Here is a 19,555-nt window from a genome sequence, read left to right on the forward strand (position 1 = left end):
AAATTATTAATGGCATACGCTTAGCCCCGTGCGGAAACTTGCAGCGGTCACGTTTCAAACTTTTCATGAACTGTTCTCCGTTCTTTCTGATCGGCCAACTTGAAATGGGAAGAACGTAAAGCGATACAGAACAAGAGATAGATCTTGCTTTATCAGTCCACAAAAACTTACGTTAATAAGAACCTTGATTTTATAATAATAAATTATGTGATATCCTGACTTTGTGTAATAAAGTGTGCATCGTACGTTTCAATGGAATTTAGACTGCCTGTACCAGTGCTGATATAATTCCGAATGACCGCAAAGTGTTTTTGTTATCTGCAGTTTAAAATTAACGCCCCGTGTACTTGCGGGCTGGTTTCGTGGGCAAATGAACGGACACCGGTGGTTCCGATTCCAGCGATGAGCACCATCCGGAGATGTGCACAATTAGCAATTATAATTGTGCGACGACTAATTGGTAAACAGTACTTATAACAGTGGACGTGTATCGATTAGTAGCTAGGGAATCGACTGCTTGTAATAATTGTCAACTGAACGAGTCGAATCACAGTCGAGTGGCATTTGTTTGTTAATCCTACCTATCAGTTTGTATCCAGTATCTGTTACAATTTTTATTGTGATTATTCTTTTACAATTTATTATAAAATGTATATTATAGAATTTATTGTAAAATTTATATTATAGAATTAAGAGTTATATTATTTTAAGGATATATTGGCTATACAGTCAATCCCAAAGGTTTATGCACTTTAGAAACGCATTTTTTAAAAAGAAATCAGACGTCGGAAGAACATTGCTAATAATAAACAACAACAAAAAATTTTCGATTTTTCCGATTTATTATTAGCATTGTTCTTTCGACGTCTGATTTCTTTTTAAAAAATGCGTTTCTAAAGTGCATAAACTTTTGGGATTGACTGTATAGCCAATACATCCTTAAGTATGAAAGGAAACATGCAGAGTTTATTTCTAAACAAATTAAGAAGCTTTCTTGAAATCAACGAGTTTCTTCTTTTTAATATATAGTTGGAGATAGCAATCAGATGTTTTTCTCCATAGAATTTATTAAATTGAATTGATAACCAATGATCAGTAACAAGCGTTTTAGAGTTTGATAAAAACTTTCGGGCATTTTCCTTTTGGCTGACTCCTTGCAAGTATTTTCAACGTCATTTTGCCTCAAAAAGGATAGAGGCTAAGAAGAAGAGGACCCGGAAGAGATGCGCTTCAGGTGTGATGCGAGATTGATACGAGAAGCTGTCGAGATTGATTTCCGCGTCGGAGAACGGATGATGGCGGCGAGCCCGCAATCCCCGTGGACCCACCCCGACTTATCTAGGACTCTGTCTACCCACTGCGAGGGCTACACCCGGTTCCTTCCATCCTGGATGGAAATAAGTCTGAAAATGAAAGAAGAATACCGTCTCCTCTGGGAAATGTAACCTTCTTGTCCCCTCATTTCATGAATCTCCTAGACGAGCTTTCTTTTCCGTAGCATTGCCGCTCTATCGTAAACCGGGGATGGCCTCTAGGAACACGAATCGATAGGAAGGTGCTCGATTCTCTATTAAAAATTAATCGTGATTCAATGTACGTCACGTTTCCTAATTTTGTAGTTTCTGATCGACCCCAAGATACATGAATTATTATATTATATTATATAAGTATATTATATAAGTATTATAACTTATAAATATACTCATTCATTTTATATAACATAATTGCTAGTTTGATTTCATAGAACGTCCTTTAATAAGTAAATCAAATTTTTCCCATTCGACTATGATTATTGTATAAGAGGAGATCGTGATCTCATTTCTGCGGTACGTACAAGCTTACCAAGATAATCACGTAATAGAATTTATTACGAACTGTTCGATACAAAACGAAGTGACAGGGAAGTTCGATAACGATATCGTGATCCTCCTCGTGCAAGCCACTCTGAACGACGTCAGTCGTGAGTAATTCGATCAAGAAGCTCTCCCTTTTAGATAGACAAAATGCAGAAATCGATGTACATTATTATATGTTACTTTATGTACAGGAAGACTGCTTTATCTTAATAATTTAACTGGTACAAGATTTTGTTACAAATGAGAGGTGGCTTTCTGACAATGTTGCATTATTGGCAATTTGCAAAACATGAGTTTATTTAATATATTGTATTTGTTTTGTACACTGTTAGTATTTTGTAACATTGAACTGGCTAAGTAATATTTAATCATCGGCTTTGACTAAATACGCACTGAAAATCGATATCGCGTTGCATTAAACGGATACTGATAATGTTAGCGTGTACGTAAGCCTAAGCGCCGCGTGAAACGTCAAGCCATCGCGGGAGGGCAAACACTATAAGCCGAAATTACGTGTCGTCGGCAAACATCTACAACCGAAGAACTCTGTAAAGGGGCGTTATACATATACATCTGATGAGCGTGCTACTTCAACTTTGATGTAGTGGCTCTAAATATTTTGTTAAGAAGTATGTAGCTACGTCTTGCGATAAAGTTAGTCGTTAGCAGAGGGGAACACCTGTGAAAATATTTCCGAATCGTCTTTCGCTAGTAACGTATTGAGGAAAAACAAAAATGACTATATGAAATTACGTTCCGTCAATTAGAGTAATGTTGGCAAAAATTTACTGATTAATAATCGAAAAATTGTTATTACTTTCGATATTTTCTCGGTCGACGATTTAAGTATTACGTCTGAGACGATCTCGATGGCAACTGTTCTTTAATTAGCGTCGTCTTTCGAGATCGGGATTCAATTTGTTTTTGCGAATGCCTCTTTGGTGGAGATTGAAAGAGAGAATTGCGCGAGAGGAAAGAACTGAGGATGAAAAAAAAAACGAACTACCGGAGGAACAATGCGAAAGAAGTAAACAGGGAAAGAACGAGCTGGAGCGGATAAAGTTGAGTTCCCGAGCGGAGGAGGTGAAATGATAAATTGAACCAAGCACGGTAATGCGCGGCAGCAAAATAACACGGGCAAAGCTGCAAAATTATGAAAGTTCCAAGACTAATTGGGAAACTTGCCGCGATGCGTAAAATTCCTGCAAACTCGCCGAAGCGGTTAGAATCACAGCTTCATCAAATCGAATAACAATTTCGTATCTACCTTGAAAAACCGTCTCCGGTAATAAAGTAATAACTTTCGGCCAGAAATTACTTTCACGGTTTGGAGAATATGCTTGCTATAAATGAGCCGTTCAGTGCACACATCGATTAACTCCACTTTTTGAAAAATCTTAAATTTATGTGTCAAAGCACAAGTTATGACTATACCAAGTGCTTTGACACATAAATTTAAGATTTTTCAAAAAGTGGAGTTAATCGATGTGCGCACTGAACGGCTCAAATATCTCTTGCAAAATCTTTTTCTATCTGAAATATATTTATATTTATGAATTTTATAATCAACTCATGACGATGGACAGACTTCCAATTTTTATGTGCATACAATTAAAAAACTATACTATTTAAACAGCTGCACTAAAGAATATTACTTGCACCAGTCATGGTTAGATGGAATAAGATTCAAAGTTTATGGAAGCTATAATGCTCGTAAAATCTTCTATTCAATATCGCAAGGTACCGCTTAAAACGGGTTGGTTTTACCAACCAGCACGGTTTGTTATTTAATCAAAAGTAGAAACTACGAACTTCAACGTGAAGCTTCGTTTATTTTGAGCTGACTTCGGACAAAGTTCTTTGTGTACAGATTTATTTTAACCCGGCACGACGCGTAGAGTTCTCGGGATTATACGTTCGTATTTCATCTCGTTGTTCTTTTAGAAACTAACATCCTTCTCCTAAAATATTGCGTTTGACGATAATATTGATTCAACTTGTTGCATCGATTTTTATGGTTTTGTTTTCAATTATGTGCAGTCCGTTCTGGTCTCTGGAGAAATTCAGGAGGGCAATTCGGTGAACAATCGCGAAAATAATTCACGATGCTTGATTGAAGAAAGAAGAACAGAGATGAGTAACATATTATACAGCCGTGTCTTGTGACTTGAGAATTTATGATACAAGTCACGACGAAAACAAGCCGCTAATGAAACGATCACAATTCATATTATTTTGTTAATACTTATAGCGTGAGACGCGCGCTTACTAATTGCATAGTGTAACATGAAAACGTGTTTCCACGCCGATTAATTAACCCAGGCAAGAGTATGTGATTTTCCGGCACAATGGATCTGATTACAAAGTGATTTCGCCCGGTCGAACGAGTTTGAAATTCTCCAGTCAGTAACAAGACAAACAGAGGCAAGAGGTTACGGTTTGGCCTGTGGCTAGGAGCCGCAAGATGTGTCGCAGAGACCTAACCGGCTTGTTCTCCGCTACGTCAAGCACCGTGTAACCAGTTTTCCTCCTCCACGGTCGTAGGTCCTTCAAAGTCCTCCGTCTCTCACCTGACTCCACCGCCTATATACGCTGTTCTTAAGTTTCACACGAAGAGCCGAACAGTTTAGTTACCTCTTAAGGGGGAGGTTCTTCGCTCACTCCTTCGTCGCCCGGTTCATCGTGTACTCTCTTCCACTTCTTCCTTTCATTTCTCTTATCTCAACTGTGATCCGTTTTGCTCTATTCCTCTTTCTCGCTCCCGCTCCTCCTATCCGATCTGCACTCCCAAAGTTTAAGTTTCCACGAGCAAATTTACCAACGCGTTTGATATTTCCGTTTTAGCAGGCGCACTTCCCATCAAATACGTACTTTGAGTTCAAGAAAATTACCTTAATTCTCAGATTTATATTTATTATATTATTTGCGGCAGCAGTTCTTGAAGTAACGTCGATCGCTTAATTATACCTAAAAACGCATCAATCTTCTATTCGTATAGCAAGCGTGCAATTTTTTTGGCACCGTCAGTTGCCCGAAGTCTCCTATTAACTTGTCACGAAACTTTCCCAACGGATATTTTATACCGAACAACTGTTCTTTCCGTTTCTTTCGTGACCGCATAGAAAGAACGTGGCTCTTGTTACTTCTTTCCTTACGTGTAGTATACTTGTACCCGTTGCACGAGGTGAGTCACCGGAGAGGGTTGGGACAACTACCCCTCATCCATGAAAAAACAGTATTCCACTTTCCCCCGACAGTTATTTATTACAGAACTTTCATGCAACCCTCAAGTTAATTCCACGTGCGATTATCAATAGCCAATAGTCGTTTTGACTCACTTCTCTCTCTCACTTCCCTCCAAACTTTTATGCTATATATTTTTTATTCAAACGTCGAACGATAATTTCATACTCTGGTATCCAAACGAACCAACAGGAATTGTTTTTAGAAAAAAAAAAAACAAACAAGTTTGCATATTCCGGCTAATATGAAACTTTAACCTTCTCGCGGATTCTTCTTCTCGGCGAAAGGAATTTTCTCACGTCTTAATCGAGCGAAGCTCCGCGTTACCCCCTCGCCGGCAACGTGGAGAACCCTCGAGTATTCCAAGTATTCGCAGCGTTGTCGAAGGGTTGCTGTCTATGCGTGGAGGGAGCACAAAAAAGGAATCCGCCTTGTGAATGACGATTATCCGTCAGCGACTTGGCTTCGCTGCCGGCGACGGAGGAAGGTTACAAATACCCAGGGGTGCCCTTCTTTGCGCCGGCGAACGCACTCGTTGTTTCACCCCTCGACGCCGGCATTCATCGCGGATTAAACACGAAGAAGACCTAATGAAGGTCGCTATCTATTCCCCCTTGAACGTACCGCCGACGCCGCGCAGCCTTTAACGACGGGTAGATTACATTGCCTATGTTACGAGTCTCGTGAATAAAATTTCCATGCAATAAAATTGAGAAAAATTATTACGCTTATCAGTATTTCATTATACGTGATATAAAAATGCTTCCAATAAATCAAGAATAATATAAATGTAACAGTATATTGAAGAATATATACAGGGAAGTAGTATAGGTACGTGCTTGGTCAGACAAAGTAAAATACAATGAATGTAGAGGCTGTACAAATAAATATGATTTGATCTAATTGTCTGATTTAAGATATGTATTACTTCATTGGTATTTCTATTGCATACATTTTATCAATAAACATGAATGAAAATAAATGTTTAATCAATTTAAAAGTATCATTCATTTCTAAGAGACACATGATAACTGTTTCAAGCACTGTTAACTAGAAAGTGACATACTTGAAATATATAAAATTAGCACGAACGTATTAAAAGAATGACAGTGCGAAGAAAGATTGTTGGAAATTGTCGGAACGAAGTTCTTCATCTGGTGGCGAAATTGAACTGCGAATGAAATTGTTGTCGTTCAAAAGAGTTATATAACTCGAGAAATCCGTACGGCTTCTACCTCCTCCCTTTGTCGCCTGAGGCATTTTAAACGCGCAAAGGAAGTTTCTTCATAAAATGGTAACGCCCTTCTTAATTCCTTGTTTCCTTCGTGGGCGCGTTTTCTCCGTAGCAATCGTGAAAATGCCTCGGGACACGAAGCGAAGGGACGATCGGGTATAGGAAATCGTCCCGCAAAACCGGATATAACTGTGATATTAAAAATTTATTACATTTGCGTACGCCGCACATTTTTGTGAAAAACGCGGGCAGAAATTTTCGAAATCAGATAAAAATATCTTGTACAATACAAATGATTTGTAATATACGTTCAATAAAAATCGGACAGGAATTTCCATGGATTCATACGGCGTATGTTTGAGTGATCCATAATGTCAACAGTCTACGAGCTTTCTCCCTGCGGTGACTTCTCAATCTTGGATTGATCAATCCTTGACAATCAGAGTTCCCCCCGTGCTACCCTTCACAGCGGTTGACTACTATAGTAGTCGCGATCGAAACCTGAATGGAATCGAGACCGCACACGATTAAATTCTCCCTCAGCCGTGTTACCTGATCGTCTAAGGGGAAATCGTTTCGTCCCCGTCCCTGTTTCTTTGTCTGCGTCCCTGCTGGGAAATGTACCTTCTGTTGGCGCAGACAACGCTGCGCCACAGACTGTAGAGGACTATGTCAGACCGTAGGTGTAAAACAATCAATTGCTCCTAATTGAACCTTGTCAGAGGGATGCAAATCGGATCGGAACAGTTTCAGCTTGAAATGATTCATCGAATCCTCGTACAAAGGGTCCGGATCCGTTTCTATCCCGAGTCCTAACAAATGCAATTTTTAGGAATAACAATGTCCTACGACGAATGTCCCATAAGAAACTGGTAACTAATATCCTTTTGTTTTTTAATAGTCTACAGCTTTTAGCATTTAAACTTTGCTCGCTTCTATCCACGGATTCTTGTTTTAAAAAGGTGTGATTTATGTACGATGTGATTAAATACAATCGACAGCATGGGAAATTCGTGCGGATTCGAAATTCATAAACAACGTGATCACGTAATAATCAAACAGCTGCGTAATTATCTGGATTAAGAGTGTCCGATGTCATTACAGCCGATCGGGCGGACTGTCGACGAGATTGCACAAGCGAGACGTTCGCAATAATTGATAAAGCGGCACAGCGGACTGATACGGTGCGCTCCGACTCAGCGAGTCCACTATGAGGGATTGGCCGGCTGTTGTAAATCGCTATAATGCGCCGCTGGTGCACTGGCGCGGTATTGCAGAGGTAACATTACATTAACTAAGGAAGAACGGCTTTGGGGAATGAGCAGACATCTCCGTAGGGATTAATGTCACTGAGTTACAGCAGCATTGAGAATGGTTCGAGTTATTGTAAACGGATGACGGAAGTCCCCGAATGTTGTTTGAATAGCATGCCGTTATTAGTTCTTGTCCGAGAACTACGTGTATTTCACGAACAGTAGTTATTATAGTTAGTTGTAAAGTATTTTCCGATAAACTTTCTGAACAGAAATATAATTTCGATTATTCTTCAAATTCATTTGCCTGTGAAATAATTTCTCCTCACGAAGTTATCAATTAATGTGCCGATGATTGAATTATTTAATTCTTATGTAACTGCAGAAGAGTAACAGTTGATACGCGTTATTGTCTACCTGGGAGTTGTTCGGTATAGCAAAACAGTGAATATGCATCATGTACTGCCACGGATTTTGACATCCGCACTGGTATATCCTCGAAGATGAACAGAATCAAGTGGCCATCGATCTAAATACATGGGGCGTATTGTATGTATCAGAAATTCACGACGAATTGGACGCGCGCTATAGCTGTATCCTCGAGCACGGAAGAACCTTGAATTACGGTTACACGCGTTTCAACTCCCGTACATATTTCATGTATTTTCAATCGGATCTCCCTTTGCGGCCAAGTCCATCGTCGTTTCGCATGCAGACATGTTCAGCCGGCTAACATATCCTAGAATGTACGTGCGTGTATATGTAGTATGTATATGTACATAGAGCGTGTATCATCTCTGGAGAGGAGATCAACGCATCAGGGTCCAAATTTCGAAATTCGTATGCTTCCTCAAGCAGCAATAAAGATTTCATTCCGCTTCGTATTTTTGTACTGAATTGTAGACGTATTCAGCGTGAGATTACGTGAGCCAACAGCGACTGAATTTATTTTCAACAAACGAGAACGAACAAATATTTATTTCTAGATGGAAAATCATGCAAATATGAAAATTATATGGAAAGTGATACGATACTAATAATTGTTTTAGTAATATGTACAGGTTAACGAAAACTGTTTTAATAATTAATTTTCATACAATTATAAACAACAAGCAATAAAAATAAGGTTTATATTTACACACTGTGCACGTAGAAACAGTTTTTATATACTTTAACATTTCCCAGTATGAAAGTAACGGTCCCAAAATTTTTTTTTAACAGGAAGGAGACAAAGTACTTACACATATGGTAGAGAATCAAGTTCTTCGTAGTGCCGTTGTACTTTTGGAAGGCCCGATTCGTGGGCGCGAACACCGTCACATGACGATGCGCGAGCGTGCTATTCGCCACCGGACTGGCTTCCAGCAATTGATAAAACTGGAACAAAAATATAAATTTTAAAATTACTTTCTCAATTGAAAGAAACATAATAGACTCAGTTGTAAATTTCTCCTTTCTTTTTCAAGTTAGGATTTTTTCTTTCTTTTTACAAATCTAAATGTTTAATGACTATATAACATCGTTACATTATATACTACCAACAAAGGGCAGACATTAAACGTATCATAGCTCAAGAACAGACACATGGGCCAATTGCAGGGGTAAGTAAAGTAACGCTGGATTAAACGTACGATTGTGCATGGCGAATTAGCGATTCGCGTTCCACGGCCGTGGCCGGGCCAGGGCGAAAGTGTTTAATCCGGCGCGTCGAATGAAATTTGCCGGGGTCTTTCGTCTGCACCGAAAATTCGCACAAAGGAACCTCGTTAGTTATCAATGCGCAATTAACCCAACACCGGGGTCAAAGAGCGGAAAATATTGCCGGGACGTGAGTCACGTGAGTTTCTTCCCTACCAATCTACGTGAAACGAAAAAACATTGCGAATTACAGTGGTTAGAAAAAGCGACGGACGTGTATCTTTTACTGGAGATAATAAACTTAATTCTCAGATTTATCTTTTCGTTTACCCTTGGGGATTTTCATATCCTCTTTTTTATGTTACTGTTTAAATCCATACAATATTTATTCACTATAAATGTTATTACTTGAGAACAATAATTTAGAGAACTGTAAGACATGAATACAGTTAAATAAAATCATGTTGTGTGAACTTCAATTTATTGCAGGCACTGTTAATTTATCACGAGCAAGCGCAACGAACTATGTTTTTCAAACACTGCGTCTTTTCAATAAAAAATTTGCAGGGAAACGTAAAAACAGACGCGAGCCGGATTAAATAAATTAGTTTTCTATCTCGAGACCGAAAGGTCGCTCAAAAAGGTTAACAAGCATTCTCGCAGGCAATTCGTACTTCACGCTATTTCTTCGTGCCCGTTTCGGCATTCGGCTCGCGTTCGACGTGTCCCTTTCTCTCTTTTTAAAACGTTTGCTTCGCCCCACGAAATGAAAAGGCGCTGAGATGTCCCCTTTCATGTCGCTATATCAAATTGTTGCTGCCGGAATACTCTTTGACTTATTCAACCCAGTTTACTTTGAAAGTTCCGCGACCTTCTTTTCTACAAATTGAATGCACGGAATATTCGACTCGTGCAAATCTTTTGCGACTGCCGACGGTTTATGCAGCTACATACGTACATCCCACGTATGTTTTTATCGTTTCGAAACAATTTCAGAATATGCTTTAGGAACATCCCTTTTCGTTTGTTCCATATTGCAGTAGACATAAATTTTAATAATTCGTCAAATCATTCTTTCATGAAACGCATTCTAAATAACATTTTTAAAAGAACGGGCAAGAACGTGTATAAGTATAAAATCTCGGCAATACGTTGAGGATATGTTTAAATGTATTATTTATTTTGAAATGAAATTGAAACGCACAAATGATTTAATGCATCTCGTAATTAGTAAAATTAAATACGAATAGAATCGATATAAATGGAACGCACGTTCATTAAGTTTTATTATTACCGTGTATGACGCGAACGTAAATCGTCCACGTTTTGTTAAATACGACAGAGCAGCATTCCTGCCGGAGCATAATTCACGGCGGAACGCGAAGATCTGAATCAATCTAACGAGGGCGAACCTTTGGGGCATGTAATTATTTTTCCCGTCCAATAAGTAAGGTTCAATTGAATTTGTAGTTAAATCGATTGATGGCCAGCCAAGGCCGGACCGTCTATTAGCCAGTTTAATTAGCATGTCCCAGGGGTCCGGAAATAGGGCAGCCGTAACGACGTTTACAAGCGTCATCGCACTGTTCGCCGCCTGAACATACACATTTATTTCAACCAGTTAACGAACGGATTAAAATCCATTTCTGATGCATCAATTATGACGCTACGCCAGCTGCTGCATCGGGAAAAAATTACGTTGTTTATTTCTTTCATATCCGGTAATGAATTTCAAATCGCACTTATTACTTGTTGAAAACAGATTCAATACGATTAAAAATTCATAATTCAATATTTATCGTCTATCACATGATGAAATTAAACAAGTTAGAGTTGCTCACTGTTAATTAACATTTTTCGTATTAACTATTTTGCAGGTAAATGTATAAAAATATTTGTGTACATATGTTAAAATTAGATTTACTTTTGAATTTACGTTATATGCAAGTAGATTTGAAACGGAGAATCCTTTAACGGTATTACGTAGCGTAAGCATAATTTACTCCGTACAAACAGATAGGATAACCCGATATTATTATATAACTCGAAGGCGAACCAATCATTATGGAATACCGAGGCAGATGGATCGACCGCATCCTAGTTCAGCTTCCACTAATTAATCAGAAATTTCCTGCCAGCACCGACGACGTGGATGCACAGCTAATAGACCTCAGTATGAATCCGCCTTCCCAATTATCTCATCGCATACTAATTAACATACACGTGAGCCTTGACACAAAGTTATTCAATTATTAATAATAAATCGTGCATCGATGCTGACAGAGTTTTACGAATTAAATACTCGATCTCTTAATATAAGACTTAATGTCTTTAACCAAAATTACACTGTACAACAGTTTTCCTATTTTCTTTTAAATACGTATACGAAGGTTGTTTATAATACTTCTAAACATCAATGGAAATAAAGATCTTATTTGAATAACTATTAGAAAAATATTTCGAAGACAGAATTTTAGATATGAAACATTTTTTAAAACGAGAACAAATATTCCTTTACAGGCGAAAATTAAAAATAGTCGGTTGGAAAAATCAAATAACGGAGCGCGACGAATATTTTTTTCTTCTCATTTTGTACAGAGCACACACGTTCCTGACCAATTCTCGCTACCATCCAAACCGATGCGAGTCTGATGCCCGAAAAATAACGATGAAATATTTGGTTTTCCTTCTTTCATCTCGCCCGTTCCTTTGTCAAATTTTGCCGAGTTACAGGCACGTGTCGTGATCGTCAATTAACGCACAGTCAGTTCATTCAGTACTTTAATAAAATATATGATTAGACATACTTTGATACAGACTGTCTGATCTCGGAGTGAAGTTATAACGAAGGTAATAATTTTAATAACAGAACTTAACTTCCACGGTTCTCTATACCTAAGGAAACATGAACGCCTTTGCTTGCGATACATTAAATTTCATTGAGCTAGGCGAAATTACCCTAAAATCTTCTCGATCCGCATTGAACCTTCCATAAACTACCGAGTAGCAGATTGAACCTTAGAGGCTGAAATTGTACCGCAAGGTTCATCCAGAAATCGACGTAACCAGAGCTTTGAAGGAGCCAATATTACGACATACAACAAATAGTAGGTAATGGAAATTTCATTGCAGTGAATACTAAAGTATGGAAATCTCATTTCTAGATGTACCAAACTAATTTGTGATAACACAAATAAAATTATACATTAAATATTCGGTCCCAATAAACATACTCTATTCTAACTCTACATTAGATATTGTTAAACATTTTATAAAAAAACATGAAGCATCTGGAGAACGAAATTAAAATACTTATTCAAGGTACCTTCGTTCGATTTACGTACAGTAGAAGGGAGGAATCTTTTATAATATTAATAACAGCTGTAACTGGAGTATAGGCCGCGTCTATCACGCTTAGCCGAAGCTGAGGTCGGGACGTATCGGTATCGCATTGAGTAAGTGCATCGCGATATTGAGATGTGAGCCACGTATTCAATATAAGGGCTTTTACCGGGTTTCATCGGGTTCACCCCTTGCCCGGAGGCCCCACGGCCACGACTATCACGCCCCCAGGCAACGTTTCCAACGAACGCACACACCAGACCAATTTACAATGGAGTCGGTTCAACGGCGCGTGCAATAACGTGGCGAATAATGCATCCGCGCCGCGCCGCGCTCTTGGATGCGCGTGCATCGCGTTGCAACGACTCGGTACGGCACGACGTAAATACATAGAACGATATCGAACCGCGAGCGGGCCCGCGGTCCCCTCAACAAATTCAACGAGAATGGTATCGCTCGTGTAATATCACGAATTTTCCTGTTTGCCAAACTGATATATAGGTACGGCCAAAGGAATTTCAAGCGTTTCTTCCCGTAGCTTAGGTAGATAGACGTGCATGTATATGTACCTACAAGATCCGGTCGCGAACAGCGTGCACGTGTCCCGAATTGGAACATGCTAGGAGCCATAAAGGTTGACATGTGGAAGTAATGGATTGAACGTTCGAAGAATTTGGCTAAACCTTAAAGAAATAAGTACGCTTTAGTGAAATCTGGTGTAACAGGAATACAAGGATTCGGCAAATAAATTCCACTTTCCTTACGGGAAATACTAATGGATAAAAATCATGCTGCTACCGCAAAGACCGATGTTGTAGAACTTATCATTTATTAAAAATATCTAAAAAATGTATGCTATTTTCTGATCGAACGAGTGATAATAAACTTATGTACAATTCTGTAAACTTATATACACGTCGGACATTTCTCATGCATTTTAAGAAGGCATATCAATTTATTTTCGATTCGCTTATTTCCTCTCAATTCAATTTAACAAATCGCCTTTAAGATGGCAAGGGTCTCGAGCATTTTACCGGGGTTACTTCCCCAAATGACGTCAATCCATTCACGCGTGTTATAGCATATAATAATATAATATGCAAATTAGTTGGGTGTGCGCATTGAATTCTATAATAACTGTGTAAACGGTAGTAAGCCAATGGGAGGTCGAACAGGGTTTTTCGAATCCCGGTAGTGGGATAAAATTTCCTCCGGTACAAATGGAAGAAAAATTGGATACTTCAACTTCCAATAAGTCATCCAATTGGTGATTCTATTTTCAAGCGAAACAAACTGGCTTGGAGGAAAGCGGCTTTACGTGTTCAAGTGGCTATGCCCATATTGATAAAGTTACTATAAAGTCTGATAAATATATAAAAATATTTCATTATTATAAGAGATAGCAAATTGAAGCAAAAATGGTTATCCTGTGAATGCTGGAACTGTACAAACAGTTGTGAAATGTACGAGTATGCAGGAACGAATTCTCTGTAGAAAATGCAGCGTAGGTATCCAGCCAAGGAGATCACAGAAGTACGTAACGCGTTTGTCATAGCAATAATTCAGTGGTCCAGACTCTGGACTACTGACCACGATGTACGACGATAATATTTTCACGTATAGATATATCCCTGTTAAGAATGTAATCTATTGCCATATTAAAAATATTATAATCTATAATTTAAACTTTAAAATAAAGTATATTTTCCTATAAAAACATGTAATTGCAATACGGATACAAATTGCAAATTGATATTGTCGTCATGTTAACAAGGATGCCGTATAAACCGTACTATGAGGAGACTTTTAACCAGCGTGTTAAGGATCGACCGAACGATTCACGTTCCATTGAACACCGTGTCAGCGGGCATAATCGAATCAGTTCACCCTAAGGATTCGATCGGTAACAATATTTCTTGTTCAACGATGCCTGAACGACAAGGGTGAAACATTTATCCACCGAAAGCGAGCCTCGTTCGTATTCCACGATCGATCTTACGATTTCATCTATCAAGAAGCTGGAGGGACGTCGCGGTGATTTCCATAACATTTCATAATCCCTGCTAGCAATTTCTGACGGAGGCGATGTAGATACAGTGCCTACAACAAGGCAGGAAATTCGCGTTCGTGACTCATCACCGGGAGAGGAGCGCATCTCCCCTACCAAAACAACTCGAAGAAATGAATTTCTGCAAGGATTGAAAGACCCCTTAAATTCGACCCTTCGCCACGACGATGATCAGAGTTCCCCTCTGTGCGTGGATCCTCCGGGTTTCGCATGACGTCTCATGAATCCTCTTTCCCCCTGTGCCTCGCCTGCCATCGCGATGGAATACCCTTAAAAGAGGGATGATCGATTGCCGATTCAGACAGTTTCCATGACCCATAGATAATTCGAAAATGATTATCGGCGAGCTTAATACTGTCGAGACTGAATTCGGCTTTGATTATTCACCATCTTGTATAGAGCTGTTGCGAATCAATTTGTACGACTCAGAGCACAGATTTACTAGATTAGAGTCAAATAAAATTTAAAAGAGAAACAGAAATAACGTGACGTTTGAATGACTATTTAAAAACAGTGTTTAAAGCAAAAAATTACAATCTCATTTAGAATATCTGGATCTTTTTAGATAATTTCTTCTTAAACATCTAAGAAACGATCTAGCAATTTCTGACGGAGGCGATGTAGATACAGTGCCTACAACAAGGCAGGAAATTCGCGTTCGTGACTCATCACCGGGAGAGGAGCGCATCTCCCCTACCAAAACAACTCGAAGAAATGAATTTCTGCAAGGATTGAAAGACCCCTTAAATTCGACCCTTCGCCACGACGATGATCAGAGTTCCCCTCTGTGCGTGGATCCTCCGGGTTTCGCATGACGTCTCATGAATCCTCTTTCCCCCTGTGCCTCGCCTGCCATCGCGATGGAATACCCTTAAAAGAGGGATGATCGATTGCCGATTCAGACAGTTTCCATGACCCATAGATAATTCGAAAATGATTATCGGCGAGCTTAATACTGTCGAGACTGAATTCGGCTTTGATTATTCACCATCTTGTATAGAGCTGTTGCGAATCAATTTGTACGACTCAGAGCACAGATTTATTAGATTAGAGTCAAATAAAATTTAAAAGAGAAACAGAAATAATGTGACTTTGAATGACTATTTAAAAACAGTGTTTAAAGCGAAAAATTACAATCTCATTTAGAATATCTGGATCTTTTTAGATAATTTCTTCTTAAACATCTAAGAAACGAAATTAATACGAATTCTATTTACCAAACAGGTGAACTAAATATTTCGTACTAGTTAATAGGAAATTGTATAGGACAACTTTCGCCGAAAATATTTTTCGCGAAGATGAAAAAATTTTTTTACAATAGACATTTTTTTTTTATTAACCATCGATCAAACATTTAAGGGAAACAATCCTACATAAAATAGGATAATGGTTTGCTTTCTATTTCTTATTTCGATCTATTCTAGAGGCCGTCAAAAATTGCAGACATTTTCGCACGACACGCGTCCAAGGCTGCCACTCTTTAGTAATCTCTCCTCGATGGTTATTCGGTATTCGTAACTAGCGGTGCGCAACATTAAATGTGACTGTTGTCGAACGCGTGTTGCGAATCCGCTTGCGGAAATGCTATTATGATTATTTCGGTAGGCTTCCTTCGCTTAACGGTCGCATTAGCAAGCTCCGGAAGCAGTGGAGACGCATTACTGGTATCGATATCTCCGCGGCTTTAATGGTCGTACTGAATATTGATTACCAATTAGTAGCATAATCAGCACGATCCAAATAGTTAATGAGCTACCGGGGTTAAGTGTCCAGCTGATACTACCAAAACAGCCTCGGGTCGGTGGTGCAGCGCGGCTCACGCTGCGGCCATTAACAATCACTTTATTGTTTTTCTTTGGATGAGCTCTTGGACTCCCTCCCCTTGCCAGAGCAGACGCGGAGAAAACAGCCAATCCCCTTTTTCACCTAACCATTAATTTTTCCAATGCCAGCTGCTTCTGTCAGACGCTCGATAATATTTAGATCATTAGTCCAATTAACGCGATTTGATATTTAACTCATCAGTTTTAAGTTCTGACTGAGTACAATTTGTTTCCTTCACAATATTTTTATCCTAAATCAATTAAATGTGGAAAAAGTTTAAAAATTTAATTCAGAGTTTGAAACGTTCCTTCATAGAAATTATAAAAAGATTATTTAATCAATCTCCATTTTCACTCTGCGAACGTCTCTCATAAAGAAACAAATAATATCTTCATTTTTAAATGCAGAATTCATAGCGAATTGTTTTTACTTTTTAATCATGACACCAGCTGTTCGAGATATTTATTCTTCCCGCATAAACCTCGTGAATAACCAATGTCACGAATCACGCCGCGCTTCAAATACATATAAAGCATTCAGATTCAACGCTTTTAGCGGTAATGGTTCTCTATTCTAGTGTTGACACAGCCGCGTCGGCAGGCTGAGATGTTCGCTGCAAGGATGAATGGGCGAAGTAACTCTTATTAAGAAGTATCTCCCTCCATACCTTTCAATATATTTGCATAGATGAGAACGCGTGATGAATAGTGCACGGTAAATATTAATTTCTCCTTCCGTAGAACAACAACACCGTATAATAACACGGTTTATTTCAATTTTTTATCTCGGTCTATTATCAGTGAAACGTATTACACCGTGGCTATTATAAAATCGTAAAATAAATTACTTGCAATTACTTAAAGATCACTCGAGTCGTGCACAGTGGCTCATAATTCTAGAATCTTTATAAATTCTGTATTCTTATGCGTCCGCATTTGTTTCATATTTCATGTTCATAAATATGTAATAGCGTTAAAATTAGAATAATATAGCTCCATCACAGTTTAAGTTCGAAGCTTTTATAGGAAGTCGTTCAATAATTTCTGCCGTTTACGGCGTATGGTTACGACTATGGTGATAGTTCGAATAATTTCCATTGTGTGGAATCCGTAAAGCTTCTGTTCCATTTCGATATCCAAACTTGTTCTTTTCTTCAGCAAAAGTTAGTGGTTATGAAAATCTACAGGTTGTTTCATAACCGAAACCAATGATTAAAATTGTTCTCCACTTGACGTTCCATTTTAATTCATTCATTCTTTTACCACGTAATGTTATTTTAAATAGCAAACTGAGAATAAGTGTCTCCTTTTAAATTCTAAGCAAAGCAAAACAGGGTTAGGAGAGTCCCGAAAACCATCAGGGACCGACTATGAAATGTGCAAAGGGAGTGAACACAAGGGGGCAAGAAAAGGGACTCAGTTCAGCAAACAGTAACAGTGTCGATGCATGGAACTCGCACGATGTAAACACCGAATGTAAATGGAAAAGCATTGTTCGCGAGGCGGGAGAAAAAAAACGAAGGAAAAATGAGGAGGGCGATGGCGAAGAGAGAAACACGCGACAATATCGTGCCGCATCGCCCGGAGTGTGAATTGCGATCGCGATCGACGGTGTACGACTGTAGCCGTGTAACTTCGACAGGTTTTTGATCATTGCCAACCATCATACGAACGAAGAACAACTATACGACCGCTGCTCGTCGAGGCGAAACGATGCCATGCATCCTTCATAAATATTCAAATGTTTATACAAGCGGCAACGTATAAAGTGTACGCTGCCATTGGCTCCGATGGCGCAGGACAGATACGTCGATAATGAAGATAAATGAGGAGCGAAATTCCTCATGGGAACAACAGATCGTCCATGATAAGGTGCCCTCACACATTCGAATAATATTGGCCAGGTACATCGACGTCCAATTATGTACTACGCCCGTTTTGATCGAGCTATTTTTAACCGAACTTCATTTACATATGTATATGTATGATCGCTCAAAAATGCATGTTCTTTTCCATAAAAGAAAAAATGTAATACTCAGTCTATTCATATTTTTATCAGTTTTACACTATCAATTGAAACAATCGGTAAGGAGAATTTCATTGTTAAGAAAAGTCCGGCGAGATTTGCGTATCCATAAACGCCCCCTCAGGGGTGCAAATAATGTATGCATGGACATCAAAAACAGACTCGAGTTGAACATAAGCAATCGGAGCCCGGGAGCTTTGCGTTGAAAGAGCCTAGGGACCGTGAAAAGGAAATCGTCGGGTGGAAACTGGTCTTTTCACCGAGATCAGAATCTGTTGAAATCGTTCGATAAATCAAACTCGGCTAACTTTTAATTGATCGGAACCGGTTTGAAAGTGTTCGTCGCCGAACCTCTTTTTCCCTTTTTGTTCCCCGACATTTTCGTGCACTTCCACCACACTCTTTCGTCGCCGGTCTGAGAAATGGATGGGTTACAGTAACTTCAGTGGTAACTTCTCCTGATCAAAGTTACCAGCCCGTAACGACTTTCGGTATTTCCAAAGCTCTTGATGCCGTTCCAATTAACTTACGTAACGGTTTCGATAAAATCTCTCTTTAAATTCCCGCCCCCTCGTCCGTACACATTCTTTTTACTTTATCGTAATAGCAGCTTTATTTAATTTCGCACATAGCAAGCAGATAAACAAATGGGTTAATGCATTTCTCAGTAAAGGTTTTCAAGTAAAAGAGGAATCACACGATCATTTCTTATCAAACGTTTCATTTTCGCGGCAGGACGAAATAAATTAAGTGACGATGTGAAAAGTTTATTAAGCAAAGCATACGGTCGTAAAAAGTTTTGCGTACAAGATGTCGCTCAGGCACTTACACGGGCCGAAATTTATGGTCTTGACGGTCAAGTGGAAGCTCAGACAGTGAGTAAATTCACCTTGCGGTCCCTCGGTCCCGAAGGTACTAAAGTTTGGTAACTAAACACTACTCGAGGGAGTCACCAATTAGACCAATTTTTGGCCAACATGCTAATACAGCTCTACCTTATCTAGGTTTGGCTAAAAGGTGTAATTCTTGGACTTGAGAAGTTTTAAAAGTTTTCTTAAATAAATAATAACCT

At 39.0% G+C, this 19,555-nt stretch overlaps 1 protein-coding gene across 7 annotated transcripts in view; it reads right to left on the reverse strand.

The window, feature by feature from the left end:
- Positions 1-19,555, reverse strand: part of Fas1 (fasciclin 1 Fas1 domain-containing) — a 150,246-nt gene that overhangs the window by 82,253 nt on the left and 48,438 nt on the right. For all 7 annotated transcript variants that reach the window (XM_018021925.2, XM_018021924.2, XM_018021923.2 and 4 more), the window contains exon 2: positions 8,828-8,963. In XM_018021925.2, coding sequence (XP_017877414.1) covers positions 8,828-8,963 — 136 coding nt within the window. The remainder of the gene's footprint in view (positions 1-8,827; positions 8,964-19,555) is intronic.

Source organism: Ceratina calcarata, unplaced genomic scaffold (genome assembly GCF_001652005.2).
Source record: "Ceratina calcarata isolate Rehan_Ccalc_2016 unplaced genomic scaffold, ASM165200v1 scaffold267.2, whole genome shotgun sequence".
NCBI lineage: Eukaryota > Metazoa > Arthropoda > Insecta > Hymenoptera > Apidae > Ceratina > Ceratina calcarata.